Source organism: Coturnix japonica, chromosome 28 (genome assembly GCF_001577835.2).
Source record: "Coturnix japonica isolate 7356 chromosome 28, Coturnix japonica 2.1, whole genome shotgun sequence".
Lineage (NCBI taxonomy): Eukaryota > Metazoa > Chordata > Aves > Galliformes > Phasianidae > Coturnix > Coturnix japonica.
In genome coordinates, this window is record NC_029543.1 from 2,178,983 (window position 1) to 2,197,523 (window position 18,541).

At 54.5% G+C, this 18,541-nt stretch overlaps 1 protein-coding gene across 1 annotated transcript in view; it reads left to right on the forward strand.

The window, feature by feature from the left end:
• The window catches only part of EFNA2 (ephrin A2), a 31,197-nt gene extending 18,280 nt beyond the window's left edge, over positions 1 to 12,917 (forward strand). Inside the window, exons 2-4 of the mRNA XM_015886372.2 lie at positions 8,080 to 8,372; positions 9,805 to 9,870; positions 10,919 to 12,917. Coding sequence (XP_015741858.1) covers positions 8,080 to 8,372; positions 9,805 to 9,870; positions 10,919 to 11,040 — 481 coding nt within the window. The 3' untranslated portion in view covers positions 11,041 to 12,917. The remainder of the gene's footprint in view (positions 1 to 8,079; positions 8,373 to 9,804; positions 9,871 to 10,918) is intronic.
• Positions 12,918 to 18,541: the final 5,624 nt, after the last annotated feature.

An 18,541-nucleotide genomic window follows, 5' to 3' on the forward strand; every position in this document is an offset into this window, starting at 1 on the left:
CTTGAGAGCAGTTGAGATGTGAGAAGGGCCGAGCACGACGTCGCAGGGTGAGAGCAAGCGATGGGGCATCTCTGCATCCTCTGCTGCTGCTTATATGCCTTGGCATGGCTGCAGGATGGGCAGCTCTATGGGGCTCCTTCCCTATACAGGTCTATGGGGCAGGGAGCTGGGGGGTTCCCTTCTGCCCTATATGAAGGCTCCACAATGCGTGGGCACAGCGCTCTGTTACGCGCCAGCATTTAAACCAGATTTAGTTTTCTTCTCTGTTATAAAGTCTCCCCTTCGCCCGCGGGAGCGAGGATTGCTGCTCCTCTTCTAGATCTGCAAACAGGCTGAAATAATAGCTCCGGGTGTACCCATTTATCTATATGTCTATCTATTCATGCATCCCCATCTCATCCCACTCTGTCACCCGGTCCTGTAATATCTCAGCATCTCCCTAAAGCAAAAGATGACAATAAAGTGTAAATGGGGAGTGTTGGCTCTGGAGCATAATGATGGCAATTTAGATGCCAGCCATAATTTTTCCACTGTTGCCCCAGGTAACAGAGCAGTTGTCTCCTGGGGGAGCGTGGGGGAGCCCGGATGAGGTTACTTCCATTCTCCTGTGGCCAGTGGTGGGATGGCACTCCTCTGGCTGTCATCTGTATGGGAAAATAGGAAGGGAGAGGTGTGGAAATGAAGATGAGTGAACCTCTGGAGCGTGGGCTCGATAGGCTGGGAGGCTCTGGTTGGACACAGGGACTTGGGGGATGGATGCTGCGGGGCTATGGGGCACTATGGGGCCATAGGGATCTATGGGGCCATAGGGATCTATGGGGCCATGGGGATATCTCCAGCTCACAGGATGGGGATGCCCCCCATCTGGCTGCCCTGCTGCCCATGTCCATCCACTGTGCTTGGGTGTAGATATATATAAGAGTATATAAGAGTAGCACAGTGAGCTGGCAGTGATTAATTCAGCTAGGAAAGTACCCACTGGTGGGGAGCAGCAGCTCTGTGTGCCCATGTATGTGTGTCACCCACACTGTGCTGCCCAGCCCAGGCTGTGCCCATCTCCTGGCTGTGTTTGTGCTCACTGTGTCCCCATGACATCCATACAGGTGAGCCTATGCAATACCTGCAGAGAGTTACACAAAGCCTTTATCTGTGAGCAGCACCATTGGGGTGTGATGGCCTTGAAAGCGCCGCTCAGTGCTACGAGGCAGCACCCAATGCTGTGTGGGTGGAGGCAGCAGGGTTCTCACTTTGGGCTGTGTTTTGCACTGTAACCCACAGCCAGGAGCCAAATCAAAGCTCTGCTCTGTGCTGGATGCTGGTGATGGATTAATGGGGTTTCCCACCCATCACTGCCATCCACACCAGGGTCCCACCACCCCCTGCACATCCCCACCATAAGGCTCAGCCACGGGGCTGTCAGCCAACATTAAGCCCCAGGTAACCTCCCGTCGGTGGGAGCCGTCACCATCATCCCAGATAACTGTAATCGAGCTGCTGAATATGTAACCAGGCTCAGAGTTTGGGAGTCAAGATAAATATTGATATTAAAGCTGTCAGGGCTTTAATATCAGCCAAGTGATGGCTGATGGTGGATCCGATGGTGTCTTATCACCCATTGCCCCGTCCCACGGCCTCTCCTAAAAGGGGTGGGGGGAATATAATGGTGTCCCTACATTGCACTCTTGCCCTCCTATGTTCAGGGCTTCATGCTGGTGCCCATCCCTGTCCATGTCCCCATCCCTCCTCCTGCTCCCTTTGCTCCCACTTGCTCCTTCTTTATTTTTTTAATTAGCTGATTCGCTCTCCGGCGCTGAAGTGCGTTTTCAGGCACCACATTCAGGAAACCTCATTAACACAGATCAAAAGGAGCTTTTAATGATTTATAAAGGTGCAGCAGTTTGGAGAAATTAAATAATTTACGTGGTGTGTGTACGACGGGTCCCATAAGACCACATTATAGGCACACCATGAGCTGCAGCCAGAGCCGTGCTGGAGCTGTGCCGGAGCTGTGCCATGGTACCAGAGCCATGCTGTGGTTCTGGAGCTGTTGTGATGCTGGAGCTGTTGTGATGCTCTGGAGCCATATTGTGGTTCTGGAGCATGCAGTGATGCTACACATCTGCATGCACCGAGGCGTGCTATGGGGCTGGCTGCTGTCTAATGCTGCATGTAGGGCTGCCACTGGGCATGGGATGGGATGGGATGGGAAGCATGGGATGGGATGGGATGGATGGGATGGGATCGCGGAGGGATGGGATGGGATGGTGGTATGCGCATGGATGGGATGGGTTGGAGAATGGATGGGATGGGGTGGGATGGGCCATGGGATGGATTGGGCATGGGAAGCATGGCAGATGGGAAATGGGATGGGTGGGATGGGATGGGATGAGGATGGATGGGATGGCGAAGCATGGATGGGATGGATGGGATGGGATGGGGATGCGGATGGGATGGGATGTGGATGGGATGAGAATGGGATGAGATGGGATGAGATGGGATGAGATGGGATGGGAAGCATGGGATGGAATAGGATTAAATGGGATGGGATGGGATGGGATGGGAAGCATGGGATGGAATAGGATTAAATGGGATGGGATAGGATGGGATGGGATGGGATGGGATGGATGGGAAGAATGGGATGGGAAGGATGGGATGGGATGGGATGGAATAGGATAGAATGGGATGGGATGGGATGGGAAGAATGGGATGGGAAGGATGGGATGGGATGGGATGGGATGGGATGGGATGGGATGGGATCCTCGCCATGCTGCGCTGGTGCCGGTGCCGCAGAGCGGTGGCCATGCGCGTTAACGCCGCGTTGCAGCAGGGTGTGAGAGCTGGAGGGGAGTGAAGGAAACTGTCCCGACTGGGAGGGGTCACAGCCCTGCTCTGTTGGCTCTATGGCCGTGCTGGGTGTCTTACCAACACATGTAATGAGCGCAGTCCTTGAGATGGGGCAGCTGTGGGTGGTGCTGAGGGCTGAGCTCTGCCCTCATGTTGAGCCCGGGTGCCCTAAAAGCAGCCCCAAGAGCTGCTCCCATTCCCCATATGGGCTCCAAAAGCGGCCCCAGAAGCTCCACTTGGGGCACCCTATTCATTCGCACGGCGCACATCGCCCCGCAGCGCTCAGCATCGCAGCTCCACATCTCAGTAACGCGGCCGGCCAAGGAGATATAGCAAAAAAAAGAAAGAAACAGATGGGAAAACGAGCTTAAACGATCCCGGCGTGAAGTCCATTGCCGGCCACGGACATGCCAGGAACCAGCAGAGCAACGGGATTAATAGAGAAAAGAGCCGGAGCGCTGCGGATCACGCGTCCTCGCCTCCTCCCTCGGGAGCTCAATTCCCCCCCGGCCCCGCGGGATGGGCACTGCCTGGTGCTGCTGTTTTATCGCCTTTTTTTTTTGCTGTTTTCTCGCTTTTTGCTGTTTTCTCGCACGTTTCCCTGCGGGGGGAGCTCGGCTCGGGGTCCTCCCGGTTGTCCGCTGTGGTTTATTTGCATTTCCATCAGGTTGAGCTCAGCCAGACATTGCGGGGCGAGGCTGGGGGCTGAGGGGCGAGCCGGTTTCTTTTGCTCTGCGAGAGGTTTATTACTCCTGATCACGCTGTGACCATTTGAATGAAGGAGATTTGCTGGAGGTGAAGGTGGAAGGGAGGATTTTCAAGGCCGGGTCCAACGAGGCCGAGGGGACCCCTGGAGCCGCAGCCCACCGGTTCCAAAGCTCTGATGGTTCCACACCTCCTAATTTCCAGCCTCAATTTATTCATGGCCGGTTTATACCCATTTGTTTATGTGCCAATGCCGTTCTTCAGCTTAAATAGCTCTTTTCCATCCGTAATATCAACCTCCCCCCCCCCAATCCTCCTCCCCCCCCTCCTCGCAATGTATTTGAGTGCAATCATACCTCTTTTCAAGCTGTTCAGGAAAGAAAAAGCTGAATTCTTTAACCCTTGGGACACGGGCTGGTCGTGCAGGGTGTAACATCACCATGAGACGAACACCCTGCAGTGATGTGTGGGGCTGCTGAGCTTCAATGGGGCTCCTTATGGGAGAGGGAGGCTGATGGCCAAGGGGAAAGCAAGGCAGTGAGGGCATAGGATGGGGTCTAAGTGCTGATACCCCAAAGCTCTGGGTGCTTCTATGGGGTTCGTAGTGCAGGGGTATGAGGGGTTGTGTTTGCTGTCCTCTGAGGGTCACCGGGATCTGAATTTAGATGAGATTTAAACAAAAAAATGAGCTTGAGATGGAAAGAGCGCGTGTCCTGCCTCGGCAAACAGGGACGGTGCGGCCGCGGTGCCGGCAGGTGGGCACCGACAGCATCTGCAGGAGCCAGGGGGGTGCAGGGGGAAGGCTGGCACCATGCAGTGCTATGGGGATGATGGTTGCTTGGGGGTTATAGGGAAAGCATTGAAACAAAAGCAGCGTGGGGCTGTGCCATAGGGTGGGCCCTTGGGTTGTTCTCCTTGGTGGAAAGGAAGATGTTGGTGCTGTGTCCCTGTATCAAGGCGCTTCGTTAAAGCTGAGATTTTATTCCAGGCAATTTCACTCTGATGGGTTTCCTCTCTTATCATGCAAAAGGACCCAGCGCATGAGTTCTCAATTAACAGTCCCCCAGAGATGAGGATGAGAGATGAAGCCCAAGGGACACTGCAGGCTCCCATAGCCTGGGGTCATCCCCCCTTACCCACCCCATGGGGATTCCTCAGGCTTTGGGGGGGGGGAATGGAGGGTTGGGGCAGCCCCATTCCTCTGCCAGCAGAGCAGGCCGGGCTGTCAGGCAGCACTAACAGTAACGAATGCCCCTAATGAAGCACCCAATTAGCCAGGATCCCAGCCTTAATGGTAGCTGACAGAGCTGAAAGCTGCGAGTAGTCAATTGTCAAGTGCAACATCCCATCGGAGGGAGACGCCGGGGCTGCTCCATTCATCTCTGTCACGGAGAAACAGCACTCCCACCTTAACCCTTGGGCGCTGGGCAAGATCCAGGGCCCCTATAAGCTCCATGGCCCCTATAAGCTCCATGGCCTCCATAAGCACCATGGCCCCCATAAGCACCATGGCCCCCATGGCCCCACAGGCCACTATTACCCCACAAGCCTTATGACCCCATGGGCCCCACAGATCCCACAGGTGCCAACTGGCCCCATGACCACCACAGACCCCAAAGCCCCACAGCCATCCCAAAACCCCACATAGCTCCCATAGGCCCCATGGCCTCATAGGTCCCACAGGCCCCACAACCACCATAGGACCCACAGACCCCCACACCAAGACCCCACAGGCCCCATGGCTCCACAGACCCCTATCACCCCATAGGCTTCTCTATCCCCACAGGCCCATATCACCCCATAGGCTTCTCTATCCCCACAGGCCCATATCACCCCACAAGCCTCTATATTCCCAAAGACCCCATAGATCCACAGGCCTTTATATCCCTACAGGCCCCATAGCCCCATACACCTCTGTGACCCCACAGATTGCAAAGACCTCATGGTCTCTTGACCCCATAGACCTCATAACCATCACAGACCTCATGGACCCTGCAGGCCCCATGGCCCCCATAGCCCCATATCCACCCCAAGACCCCATAAGCTCAATGTCCCTGCACAGGCCCCACATCTCTCATAGGGCCCCAAGTCCTCAGCCCCACATATGACAGCAGACGCTCCTACCCCACTCACAGCTGAAGCAGCCGCCATATCTCCCTTTTTGCTGCTGCATTTCACCATTTTTTCACCATTCCACACTGGTTTTTATTGCCTCTTTGCGTCGTAACACAGAACCACCCCCCCAACCTCACCTCCCGACCCCAAAACCCCCAAATATTTTACATTCTATATTTTATTGTATATTTTATTGTATATTTCCAACCAGACGAATTAACGCCGTGCCTCGTTTAGACAAGCTCCAATCCCACTCCTTCTAATTAGCACGGCCTGGCAGCCCTGCTGCGGGGACGGCAGTTCCAGGCGGCGGGGTTTTAAAACGCTGTTGACATTTTGTGGTCTTGAACGACTTTAAACGATAACAAATTAGCAGACGGAGCCGTGCTGCCCGTGGCCCCGCATCCCTCGGTGCGGCGGGGATGGTGTTGTAAAGGAGGGGAGGGGGGTTTGGTGTGTGCATAAAGATTTGCTGGAAGGAAAAGCCAGGGTGAAGCCAAGACAAAGGCACCGGCAGCTGAGGGACCATTGGTGGCTGTTGTGTCCTTGGCACATGGAGATGGGGATGTGATTTGATTGTCCCAACCACATCCTTGAACGTCCTTAGGGATGAGCCCCATTTGGGAGCGCTGCATGGGTATAGGGCTGTAGGGGTGGGGATGCAGTGTGGCATTGCCAAGGTTGGGGTGCCCAGCTGTCTGTGCTGCCTGTCCCTGTGTGCCAGCACAGCATCCTACTGCGACCCCCAACCTGCACCCTAAAACCTCCTTCCCTTTACACATTGTGTCTTCCAACCCTTGTGTTGGGTCGGGTCTGTGGGGATGGGGACACAGGGATGGGATGGGATGGGATGGGATGGGATGGGATGGGATGGGATGGGATGGGAATGGGATGGGATGGGGATGGATGGGTGGCCATGCATGGCATGGCATGGCATGGCATGGCATGGCATGGCATGGGGGGTCCAGGACCCACTTCCAGCTGAGACCCCCATGCTGGGACTTACTCCCCACCACTCTCTGTCTGCTCCATTCATCCCCTTTAATTCACCACTTTGTCAGTCCAGCAAAAGCCCTTGGAGTCGGTTGATCTTTTCCTTCCTTCCCCCCCTCCCAAAATAACAACAATAATAATTATTATTATTATTATTCCCCTGATGAGCACGAGCCCTTCTGTTACAGTCGCCTTTTTGCTCAGACATAAATAACAATCATTAAAATAAATAATTTTTATAAATAAAAGGAAGGCAGAGGAGCTTTGCACGTTTTGCTTTGCTTTGCTTTGCTTTCTTTCCTTCTCTCTTTTTTTTTTTTTTGCTATTGTTTTGTATGTGTTTGAAATTGTTTCCCAGTAAATCGAGGCCCTTTGTATTAATTTTACATTTTAAAATGTTACCTTGCCAGGGGCAGGGTTGGCACAACCGACTTGGAAGAGGAGAGGGAAGGAGAGAGAGAGAGAGAAAAAGCCCTTCTCCTTAATTAGCGCGTATCCCTGTGTGATCAGAGTGCTTATGAAGTGGGTAACGAGCAGGAGGGCACAAGGACCGGACCCCCCCCACATACACACATACCTCATCACAGCATCCTTTTTGGGATGCTGGTTTGGTTACCCTCCTGTGTTATCATTGTCCCCATTGGGGACACATAGGGCATCCATGTGATGAGTTGCAGCCAGCCTCAGCCTAGGTGCTTGGGGAGGGGATGTAGGGCAGTGCTTTGGATGGGAGAGGGGTGGCTGTAGGTGGGTGCTGAGAGTGCAGACCCCCAGCAGTATGGGGTGTATATGGGATATGCACCACAGTGCCTAGAACAGCACTGCAGGAGCCTCCAATTAATTAACAAAGAGGGAAAAAGAGAGCAGAAATACTGTGCGGTGTCCTGGGGGACACAAGGCTGGGATTGGGGGGGGGGGGCTGCAGCTGGGGGTCCCTGGGGTGCCAGGAGCAGGGGCCAGGTGCTGCGGGGTGGGAGCTGCCACGCGCAGCCCTCTCCCGTCTCTGCTAATCCCTTAATCTCTCAGATAATCAGTGCCAAAAAAACGCAAATTACAATAGGATTGTGGCACGCATCGGCATTAATACCAAAAGGGGTCGATGCTATCGTGGTGAATAATGATTTTGTGCTACTTTAGTAGCGAGCGTCGCGGGCTTATTAATCTTATAACAACGAGGTGCTGGGCTTAATCTTCTGGGGTTGGTGTGAAGGAGGGGTGGGAGTGAGGGGGGCAGCCTAATAGTTGGGGATCTAAATGGGGGAGTAGGGGGTTGGGTTAGGGATGGGATTGGGGTTGCATTAGGGATGGGGTTGGGGTTGGGTTAGGGATGGGGTTGGGGTTGCGGTTGGGTTAGGGATGGGGTTGGGGTCAGGGTGGGGTTTGGGGTTGGAGATGCTGCTTCTAATGCTTCCAATGCTGCAGGTTCCACCGCGGGGACTACACGGTGGAGGTGAGCATCAATGACTACCTGGATATCTACTGCCCACACTACGAGGAGCCGCTGCCTGCTGAGCGCATGGAGCGCTACGTCCTCTATATGGTGAACTACGAGGGCCACGCGTCCTGCGACCATAGGCAGAAAGGCTTCAAACGTTGGGAGTGTAACCGACCCGACTCACCCAGCGGACCCCTCAAGTTCTCTGAGAAGTTCCAACTCTTCACCCCTTTTTCTTTGGGCTTCGAGTTCCGCCCCGGCCACGAGTATTACTACATCTGTGAGTGTGGATAAGCATCCATAGCACTGCAATGACCACACAGCCCTAAAGCAGCACCCGCACTCCATCCCTTGCTTTAACATCTTCCTCCAGAGCTGGTGGGGGAAAACCATAGAGGGCAATGAGGAGAGGAAAACAGAATGAAAAGCAATGAGAGCCCGCGACCCAGCGCGGCACAAGGAGGCGCCGCCGCCGCTCTCCTCTCCCTGCTTATCTCCATTATTATTTCTCCCCCTTTTTTTTTCTCTCCTGTTTGCAGCCCACTTAATTTGTTCCTTTTATCTATATTAAATTACCATCTTGCCCCCCTCGCTCTCCTCCTCCCCCCCCCCCATGCAAAATGTCACTGGTGAAATAACCACGTCCACGTCTCTTTATTCTTCCCCCTCCACAAGCAAGAGCCCTCACCCCGATTTATTTTATATATATATATATTTATATTTAATTTTCATTTATTTTTTTCTATATTTTTAATGTCGTTAGGGAGAGATTACACAGAAGTAAATGGTGAAGCTGATCATTGCTAAACCGGTTAGGATTCATGTCATGCGGAACATTAGAAATTACGCCTCTTTTTGAGGCGCCGTATTTAGCAGACATGAAAGAAAAGAAATTACCTCCTCCTCGAGCTCACAAATTGGAATGCCATTAACCTCCCGGGCATGGGGATGGTGGCTGTGCTGCTGTGCTGGGTCAAGGGCACGTGGGGACCCTGGGGATAACACAGAGCCTCGACCTTCCCTCAATGCTGAAATCACAGCACAAGGGAAGGAAGGGAAAGGGAAAAGGGAGAAGCTCTACGTGCTGCTCTGAGCCGTGGGGATGTGGCCATGGTGGCACTGTGTCCCTAGAGATGAGGGTGGAGATGGGGGGCAGGTGGGTGTCATCCCCCTCCCCACCTTAACACCATCGCTGTGTGAGCCAGGTCCCATTTCCCCCTCCTTCCTTTAAGCTCAGATGAAACTTTATGGTGAGTAATGCGCCCTTCTCTCCTTTAATTCATAAAAGAGAGAGAGAAAAAAAATAAGAGGAGAGAGGGAAGAGAAAAGAAAATGAAATTCCTTTAAAAGCACATATATAACATTCACATTTTCCCCGTATTGAGCGGGGACTTTCACCGAGGTAATTATTGCAATTACTCCCTTTGTCTCTCCCTGTGAGCTCTGCCTTCTCCTCCTCCTGCCTTGCGGACCCATTGCTCTGTGCAACACCATTGGAGCCACCACGGCCACCTCCTGCCCATACAGCCCCCAGTGTCCCCTCTATGTCCCCCCCAACACTGTGTTCCATATGGGGCTGCTGCAGCTGAGCATCATGCCCACGAGTGGGTCTCTGCTCTGAGCCTCCACCTTGGCACTGCAATGTGGGGGGGTTCTGAGCTGCTGCCCTGCTCTCACATAGACATTTCTCTCTGCTTTGTGCCCCTCTGCAGCTGCGTCCCCCCCAAACGTGGTGGACAGACCCTGCCTCAAGCTGAAGGTTTACGTTCGGCCGACGAGTAAGTGATGCATGGAGGGGGTTGGGGCACAGCCATGCAGCCATAATGGGGGGGCATGGAATACATTGGGCACACAGGGGGGTGACGATGTGGGGCAGGAGCCTCTTGGAGTGGCCACATCCCATCCCTGCAGCACATCAGTCCCTATGGCTGTGGGGGTGGCACGTGGCCGAGGTCGCTGCCCCGCTGGGTTCCAGATAGAGGGGAAAAAAAAACCCCACCCTGCTAATCTCTTGCACAGTGGCTACTTTTCAGAATCAAATAACTCAGCCATTTAAAAAAACAAATTAATAATTTTCTTCTCCTGTTAACGTGTAATTAGCAAATGGCAGCAGCTCTCCCTGGGGAAGGGCTGAGTGCCTGCGAAATGTCACCATTTAAAAGGATGTCTTTCTCTTTTTTCCCCTCTTCCCCCCTATTTTGCATGGCTTTAAAATAAAACCCAATATAATGAAACCGGCTGTAGAAAAAAATATCATTCTGTTTTGTTCAAGACCAGGGCATGGAGGGGGGAACCCATCTCTGCCCACATTATGCTGCTGCCTGGTGGAGATATAAGGCTGCCTTTACGCAGTGATGTATAGGGAGGGTTTGCTCCCCATTCCTGGGGGGTCTGAGGGCTCCTGGACACACATCCCTAGTGGGGACCCTGCAGGAGCAGAGAAGGGTCCAGATCCTTAATGCAGTGTAAGCAGGCAGAGCCCAGGGAGTGTGTTTAGAGCTTGAGTCATCATTAGAGTCGCAGTGCCCAAGGCGCCGTGTTGGCACCCGGCTGTCACCGAGCTGCTGGGCCGGCTCCAGGCCTGGCTGCTGTCCGAGCTGCTCGTGCTTTGGATCCCATCCACCTCATGTAGAACTGCCTTCATGTTTGGCACACGGGGACGGGACCCCCACCTCGTCCCCTTGGTGCGGGGATGTTCTATGGGAGCTGAGCTCCTGCTGTGTGGGGTCGGTGCACGCAGCGCCCATCTGGACCCCAACCCATTATAGTGCCACGTAGAGCCGGGCAGACTACACCAGCTCACACTTCTCTCTTTCCTTTTTGCAGACGATTCCCTCTATGAGTCCCCAGAGCCCATCTTCACCAGCAACAACTCGTGCTGCAGCCTTGCAGTGCCTCGTGCCGTGCTGGTGGCCGCTCCGGTCTTCTGGACTCTGCTGGGCTCTTAGCACCACAGGACGGATGGGATGGGATGGGACAGAGCAGCCTCAGCACCAACACAGGACAGAGCTGGGGCTGCATCACTGCCAGGAGCCCCACTGCACCCTGCCCGACCTGCATCCTGCATCACAGCAGGGAATGGGGATCACCATGAGCACGGAGAGCACCCATCCCTGCAGCAGCAACCTTCCCATAGGATGCTGCTTTTTACATTTCTAGACCAAATATAGAGTCCTGTCGGGTGTTTTTTGGGGGTTGGTTTGGTTTCATTTTTTCCTTTGTTGTTTTTTTTATTTGTTTTACAAGATTTTTTATTTTTCTTGGCTGGTTCTGCCCTGGTTGCCCCGTGTCAGACTGACCCACACGGGCACCCTGTGGCACATCGCCCTCGCCTGGCACGGCGAGATGGACGGACAGATGGATGCAGCACGGTGCCACCCGCACATGGGGACACAACCCTGGATGGACACGAGGACAGCAGGGCAGCCCCATTCTCTTTGCTCACCGTCCCCATGGGGCAGCCATGCAGCATTACTTGGGGGTCCCACGTGGCACCGGGAGCCCCTCCGGGCGCTCGGCTGGATCCGGGGCTGGAGCGGGGCAGTGGGCACTGCCTGTGCCTCGCTGGGGCTGGATCTCCTGCACCAGAATGGAGCAGCCTTTGGGTCGATGCTCTCCACCTCCTCGCTGCCTCCCAGCACAGCTCTGCCATCGATGTCATCCTGGAGGTGCATTTGGGGCCAACACGCAGCCGTGCTCACGGTGCCCCCAACGGCTTTGGCTTCTTCTCTTCCTTCTCTACACCCACGTGGAAATCCCGATCTGCCATCAGCCCCAAAGGACGGGGCTGGGAGATGAACCAGAGAGGGGCCCGGCCCCTCCTCGCCTTAAATCCAGGACTGCACCCCCCACCCCCAAGGGGGGGGCTCACACTGGGGATGGCAGCCCCGAGCCCACCCCATGGACACCACGTTCCCCACTTGGCCCCCCCAATCCAACCCTTCTATTAGGGTCTGGGCCCCCCCTGTACATACAGCTGTATGTGAGCGTGTGGTTTTTTGGGGTTTGGTTTCTTTTCTTTTTGGGGTGGGATATGGGGGGGGGGTTTAATGTATTGTCGAGAATGGATTTTATGGAAAGGGTTTATTTTATTTCTTATTTTTTTGTTGGCCATTTTCTAGACTTAGGACTTGCTGAAATCTCTCTGCAATAAGCTCATCTCCAACCATCAAAAAGAGAAAACGACAAAAAAAAGAAAAAAAAAAAAAAGCCCTAAAATATATATATATATATATAATTATTATAATAATAATAATACAAAACAACACTAAAAGAAGCAGCATTCCTCCCCCTGTGCCCCCCCCCCATCTCCCTGTATGTGTCCTGACCGGGTCGTGGTTCTGGAAGGCAAGTGGGTACAACGTGGCTCTCCAGGTACCCTTAAGGGTCCTCAATATGGAGCAGCCCACCCCCAAATCCCCCCCTCAAGCCTTCGGTTCTGTGTTTTATATATATATAGATTATATATATAAATATCTATATTGTGTACAGCGACTGTGAGAGAGATGGGGAGCAGCGCTGAGGGCAGCAGCACTCGCAGGGAGCTCTGAGCAGAGGGGAGGAAAAAGGGGGGTGGACCAGGGGGGGCTTAGGGGTGGGGAGGGGGGGGTTGTGGGGAGTCGCTTTGGGTCAGTCTTTGCGTTGGGAGCAGCCCATGGTGGGTGCTGGGGGTTGTTTTCTATTATACGTGTTGGTCTCCTATAGCTTCGTCCTTCACCACGCCGCTTTTTCGTCCTTCGACGTCGTGCTGATGGTAAATCCGGATCACCACCTCATTTGGATTCTGTATTTTTTTATAATAAAATAAAAAAGAAATGTCATGTGAGCTCCCCCCCCCTTCCCCTTCCCCTCCTATCTACCCCCCCCTCTCCAGCCCTGGCTTTGGAGATGTGCCTTTCCCTGCCCGTCGTTCTGCAGGCTGAGCCTGGATGCTGCAACGACCCAGCAGCACTGGGGTGCATTGGGATGCAATAGGGTGCAGTGGGTGCAATGGGTTGCAATGGGATGCAATGGGGTGCAATGGGTTGCAATGAGGTGCAGTGGGATGCAACAAGGTGCAGTGGGGTGCATTGGGATGCAACAGGGATGCAGTGGGATGAAGTGAGGTGCAGCAGGATGCATTGGCATGCAATGGGGTGAAGTGGGATGCAATGGGGTGCACTGACATGCAGTGGGATGCAGTGAGGTGCAGTCTGATGCATTGGGGTGCAGTGGGATGCAATGGGGTGCATTGGGATGCAGTATAATGCAATGGGGTGCACTGACATGCAGTGGGATGCAGTGAGGTGCAGTGGGGTGCACTGGGATGCAGTGGGATGCAGTGGGATGCAATGGGATGCAATGGGATGCAATGGGATGCACTGGGATGCAATGGGATGCAATGGGATGCAGTGGGATGCAATGGGATGCATTGGGTTGCATTGGGGTGGCCACACTCAGCTCCCTCCCCATTCCCCAACCCCACTGGTGCAAAGGGGCCGTGACGCCAGACGGCCGAGCTGGGTGGTGTGTTAATTACGGGAAGGATTTAATTACCACCTTAATGAATAATAATGGATATTAAATTAATTAATATGCAATTGTTGATAGTATTTAATTATCAGAGGTGGTGCAGCCCGACGGGTGGGCGCTGTGGGGTGGGATATGGCATCTCCCCAAGCTCTCCTCTGCCTCAGTTGCCCCATGGGCCATTTAGGGGGTTGGTTATGGGGTCCCCCCATCTCAATGTTGGTGTGTCCCCCCCTATGGCTTCCCCATCCCTCAGAGCCATTGCCCCATAGAACAGCAGCTCTGGCACCAGCCACCCAGCGGTGCATGTTGTGTTACTCAATCCCCACGCAACTTTGGTTCCCAGCGTTTAAACGCATATTTCAGCACAATGAGCAGAATAGGAACAATCCGCCGTTAATTAATGCGAGCTCGTACAGCTGATCCGAAGCTCTGAAGTTTTGCCACGAGAGGGTGAAAGACTCATTTTGCTTTTTAATGGGACCATCTGCGTGCCAGCAGCGACTGAACGGGACCGAGGCGCATCGGGAGAGAGCCTGGAGGGGATTGAATGGGGGATGGCTGGGATGGAGCGACGGCGTGAGGCTTTTTCAGCCCGGATTCATGATTTTTTTAACACGAGGGGTTGGAAATAGGGAGTTAAAAATAGCGAGCTGGCAGGCGAGAGGCTGAGACAGATCGTCGTTAGTAATTAATTAATGGAGTCATGGATTTTGAAGGTCTGGAAGGGCTCTTTTGGCACAGCCCGGCTTAGGGCTCTTGGAATGGGCTCTGTGGTTTTGGTGGGTGATGGTTGGGGTGGCCCTGTGCCCATTGGAGTGCTGCGGGGTCAGCCGTCATGTATGGCCGGCCGTGTCTGAAATGGGATTTTACAGAGCCCGGAGCTCCTGGAGCAGCAATCTCAGGTTGTAATTGAAGCTGCAGGTGGGGGCACATGGGGGTGATTGGGAGCTGTGTGCCCATCCCACCCTTGTGCTAAAGGCGACTTCATGAAGGGGGCTGGGTTTGGTTGGGGTTTCCTGCTGTGTAAGACCCCCAAACTCCCCCAGCACTGAGGTCTGTGGCCCCATTGCTTTCTGTGATCAGGGTTCTGTGCTCTCTGCCCCCTCCCAGGCTCTGCTGCTGCTCTTTGCCCCCCTCTCCCCCCACGTCACCGCTCTCCTCATGCTCTGCAGTTGTCACATCAGCTCTCTGTCCCCCTTCTCCCCCCTCTCTGCTCCTGTCCCCGGCCTTATCTGCTGATAGCTACAAGTGATACAGCAGCAGCCGTCCCTGGAACAAGCTGCTGGCTGCCGAGCACCCAGGAAAACACCTGCTCAGGGGATGATTTATGGAAATAGCAGGAGACAGGGAGAGCTGAGTGCAGCACGTGGGGATGAACACACTCCAGCTTCGCTCAGCATGCAGCACCTCCCCATTCTCCCTATGGATGGGGACACAGAGCTGCTCCTGGATGGGACACGGTGTGAGGACACACGGTGTGAGTGTTGGGGGGGGACCAGCATCGTGCTCTGCTGCAGAGCCCCTGACGCGCCGTCCCTCTGCGGCCATTGATTTCCATGAAATAAGGCAGCCGGGTGTGTAATTGTGTACAGGCACCGCAGCTCCTTTACATGCCGTTCTGCAGGGCCCTCGCCAGCAGGAAATGAAACTTTTCAGGCCACTAGACATTGAGTTCGGTGCTTGAGCTGCTCGTCCCCCCCCCCCCCCCCATCCACCCCATGGAGAAGGAGGAGGGAGTGGGGCTCTGCATCCAGCAGGAGGGGATGGAGATTGGGACAGAGGGGCCCCCTGTGTCCCCATGTCCCCATCCCTATAGCCCAGGGGGGACGGCTCCCCCCGGCATCGAGCGAGCATCGCTCCCCTTGTCTCTCCCTCAAGGTAACCGGCATTATATCCGGACCAATTGCTCCAGCATGATCCTCCTGAATGTTGCACAGCATGTACACGGCGTCTTATGTAAAATACATGCCCCTGGGCGAGGCTTTTAATAGTGCTGCTCCTGCCTGGGGGGTGGGGGGGGCTGATTTCTGCCACGGCGGTGCCAAGAAATGATTGAAAAGTTGGGGCTCGCCGTGGGGAACACCCCGCTGGGGGGAGCGACGTGTTTTCATTTCCCTGCCAGGTAACAAATGGAAAGAATTGCAATGAATGCTAATGGCCTGGGAGCTGCTGAGGGGTTGGGGATGGGGACGGGAGCTGCCGGCGTTGTGAGTGAATGATGCCATCATGGATACCCCGACACACAGCTCGTGGGATGCCGTGCGCTGAGCTGCTGTGCCAAATCCTTTCCTTCTGGTGGTGAAATGGAGCTGGGTGGTGAATCAGCCCCAGAACACAGTGCAGCTCCAGCACCGATGGCCCCAGATCCAACACCCCCAGCTCCGACACCTCCAGCTCCGACACCCACAGCACCAACACCCCAATCTCCAACATCCCAATCTTTAACACCCCAGCTCCAGCACCCTCAGCTCCAACACCCCGAGCTCCAACACCCCCATCTTCAACACTCCAAGCTCCAACATCCCCATTTCCAGCACCCCCAGCTCCAACATCCCCAGCTCTGACACCCTCAGTTTCAACACTCCCATCTTCAATACCCTCAGCTCCAACACCCCCAGCTCCAACACTCCAAGCTCCAACATCTCCATCTCCAACACCCCCATCTCCAACAACACCCCAACTCCAACATCCCCAGCTCCGACACCCCTAGTTCCAATACCTCCATCTCCAACACCCCCAGTTCCAACATCCCCAGCTCTGACACCCGCGTCTCCAACACCTCCATCTCTAATACCCCCAACTCCAACACTCCCATCTCCAACACCCCCAACTCCAGCAGCCCCATCTCCAGCATCCCCAGCTCCAACACCCCCATCTCCAACACCCCCAGCCCTATAGGGCTTCAACCACATCCTTCTAGGCATCACGAAGGGCCGTGCCGTGCCGGGCTGTTGGTAAATGGAGCCGGGCTGTAGGCAGGAGGGTAAACACGGATGAATAGCCTTCATCCACTCCAGTAAATATTTTATATCACACACCAAGAAAAGACACTCCTATTTAAATGATTTATAAAGGAAGATCATGTAGAGGTTTCTATAAAATATGTAGGGCTCCTAATCCCGACATCATCAAGCAAAGAGGACTGAAATCATATATTACCTTTTCAACAGCCTTGCAGGCTGCAGGGATACAACTGACAAATAAAAGTGTGTTTACAGCTTTTGGGCTCCTCCGGGGAGAAGTAAATCACAGCGGGGGTGGGGAAGGGGAAAGGAAGCCGGAAATTAAGTGGCAATTTCTGTCCGTCACAGCGGGGCTGGGTTGTGGGGGGGGGGGACAACGGGATCACCTCGTCCAGCATCCCATTGCCAGGCTATGGAGCTGCAGTGCTGTGGGTACAGGGATGCAATGGGTGCAGGGTTGGGATGGGTGAAGGGATGCAGGAAGTGCTGCAACTCTGTGGATGCTGCAGGGTTGCAGTGCTGCAGGCTCAGCGATGCTCATTGCAGATGGATGTACAATGGAGAGCAAACCCCCTCCAAGGTGCCCAGAGCATCAACTTGAGCACGGAAGGAATAAAACCACCCCCCCCCAACCCCATCAGGGATGGAGTTTTGCATGTGTAGCACTCGGGATGAAGCCCACAAGGGATGCATCCTTATAACACCGGGGTCCCCTCTCCCCACATCACCCCCCATCAGTGCTCCCTGTGCTCTGGGCCCGGAGTAACGCAGTCCCTGCAGGCAGTGCAGGAGAAGCCCAGACCTTGGCAGTGATTTTGCATGCAGCCACAGGAGCCTCGAGCCGCAGCCAATGGGGCCCTCGCCGGAGCGTTATTAAGGGATTAGCAAGTTGTCTTGGCTCTCAATTGTAGATAAGTGCCGCATTTTGTATTATCTTTTCACACTGCACCGCGAAGGATGACAAAGAGACAACATGGGTGTCATGGCCTTCAGCATATCATTAAGGGTAATTTGTCTTGCGGGGGGGGGGGGATAGGGAGGAGAGAGGGAAGGGAGGAGAGGAGGAGAGGGAGGGGAGTCCGGGAGGAGAGAGGGGATTATATGGAAATAGAGGAGATTAGGAGTGAGACGAGAGTTGTGCAATGGGATGAGGGGCAAAGGAGCCCATGCAGCCCCTTCCCTATGCATGGCATAGGGCAGCCCAAACCCACCCGGCCCCATTCCATCACAGCAGCCCAGCTCAGAACCAAGGGGACAAGAGCAGCAGAGCCTGGGCCTGGCAGAGCTCTGCTCCATCGGTCGATCGATCAATCGGGGATAAAGGCGCCGCTATCGATCGGGAGATGGCTTTGCAGAGGCCGAGTAATGGAAATGTGTGTCTGGAGACAGCCACACGGAACGGCCCCGGCACTGCCACGGGGACTCACGGGGGGGAGGAATCCCACAGCCTTGTCCAGACAGCACCTAAAATGAGCTCAGCCCCATCCCGACCCTGGGGGCACAAACCCACAGTGCACAGGAGCTGCCTTGGTGTGGGGAGGGGGTTAGGGATGGGAATGGGGGTTGGGAGGGGGATGGAGATGCAGGTAGAGAAAGGGGTGGGGATGGGTTTGTAGGCAGGTGAGGGGATAGGGAAAGGGGTGGGGATGGAGATGGGAATGGGGACGGGAATGGAAATGGGAATGGGAATGGGGATGGGGATAGAGATGGGAATGGGGATGGGGATGGGAATGGGAATGGGAATGGGAATGGGGTTGGGGATAGAATGGGGTTGGGGATAGAATGGGGTTGGGGATGGGGACGGGGATGGGAATGGGGATATGAACGGGTGTGGGGATGGGGATGGGACGTCCTCCCACCCGAGTGCCCCCTCCCTCCCCTTCCCTTCTGATAATCCTATTTTTGAACCGAGGGATTAGGATCAATACTTCACTCCTAATGCTGCGGTAATACAGTGTTACACCGCCAGCGCCAG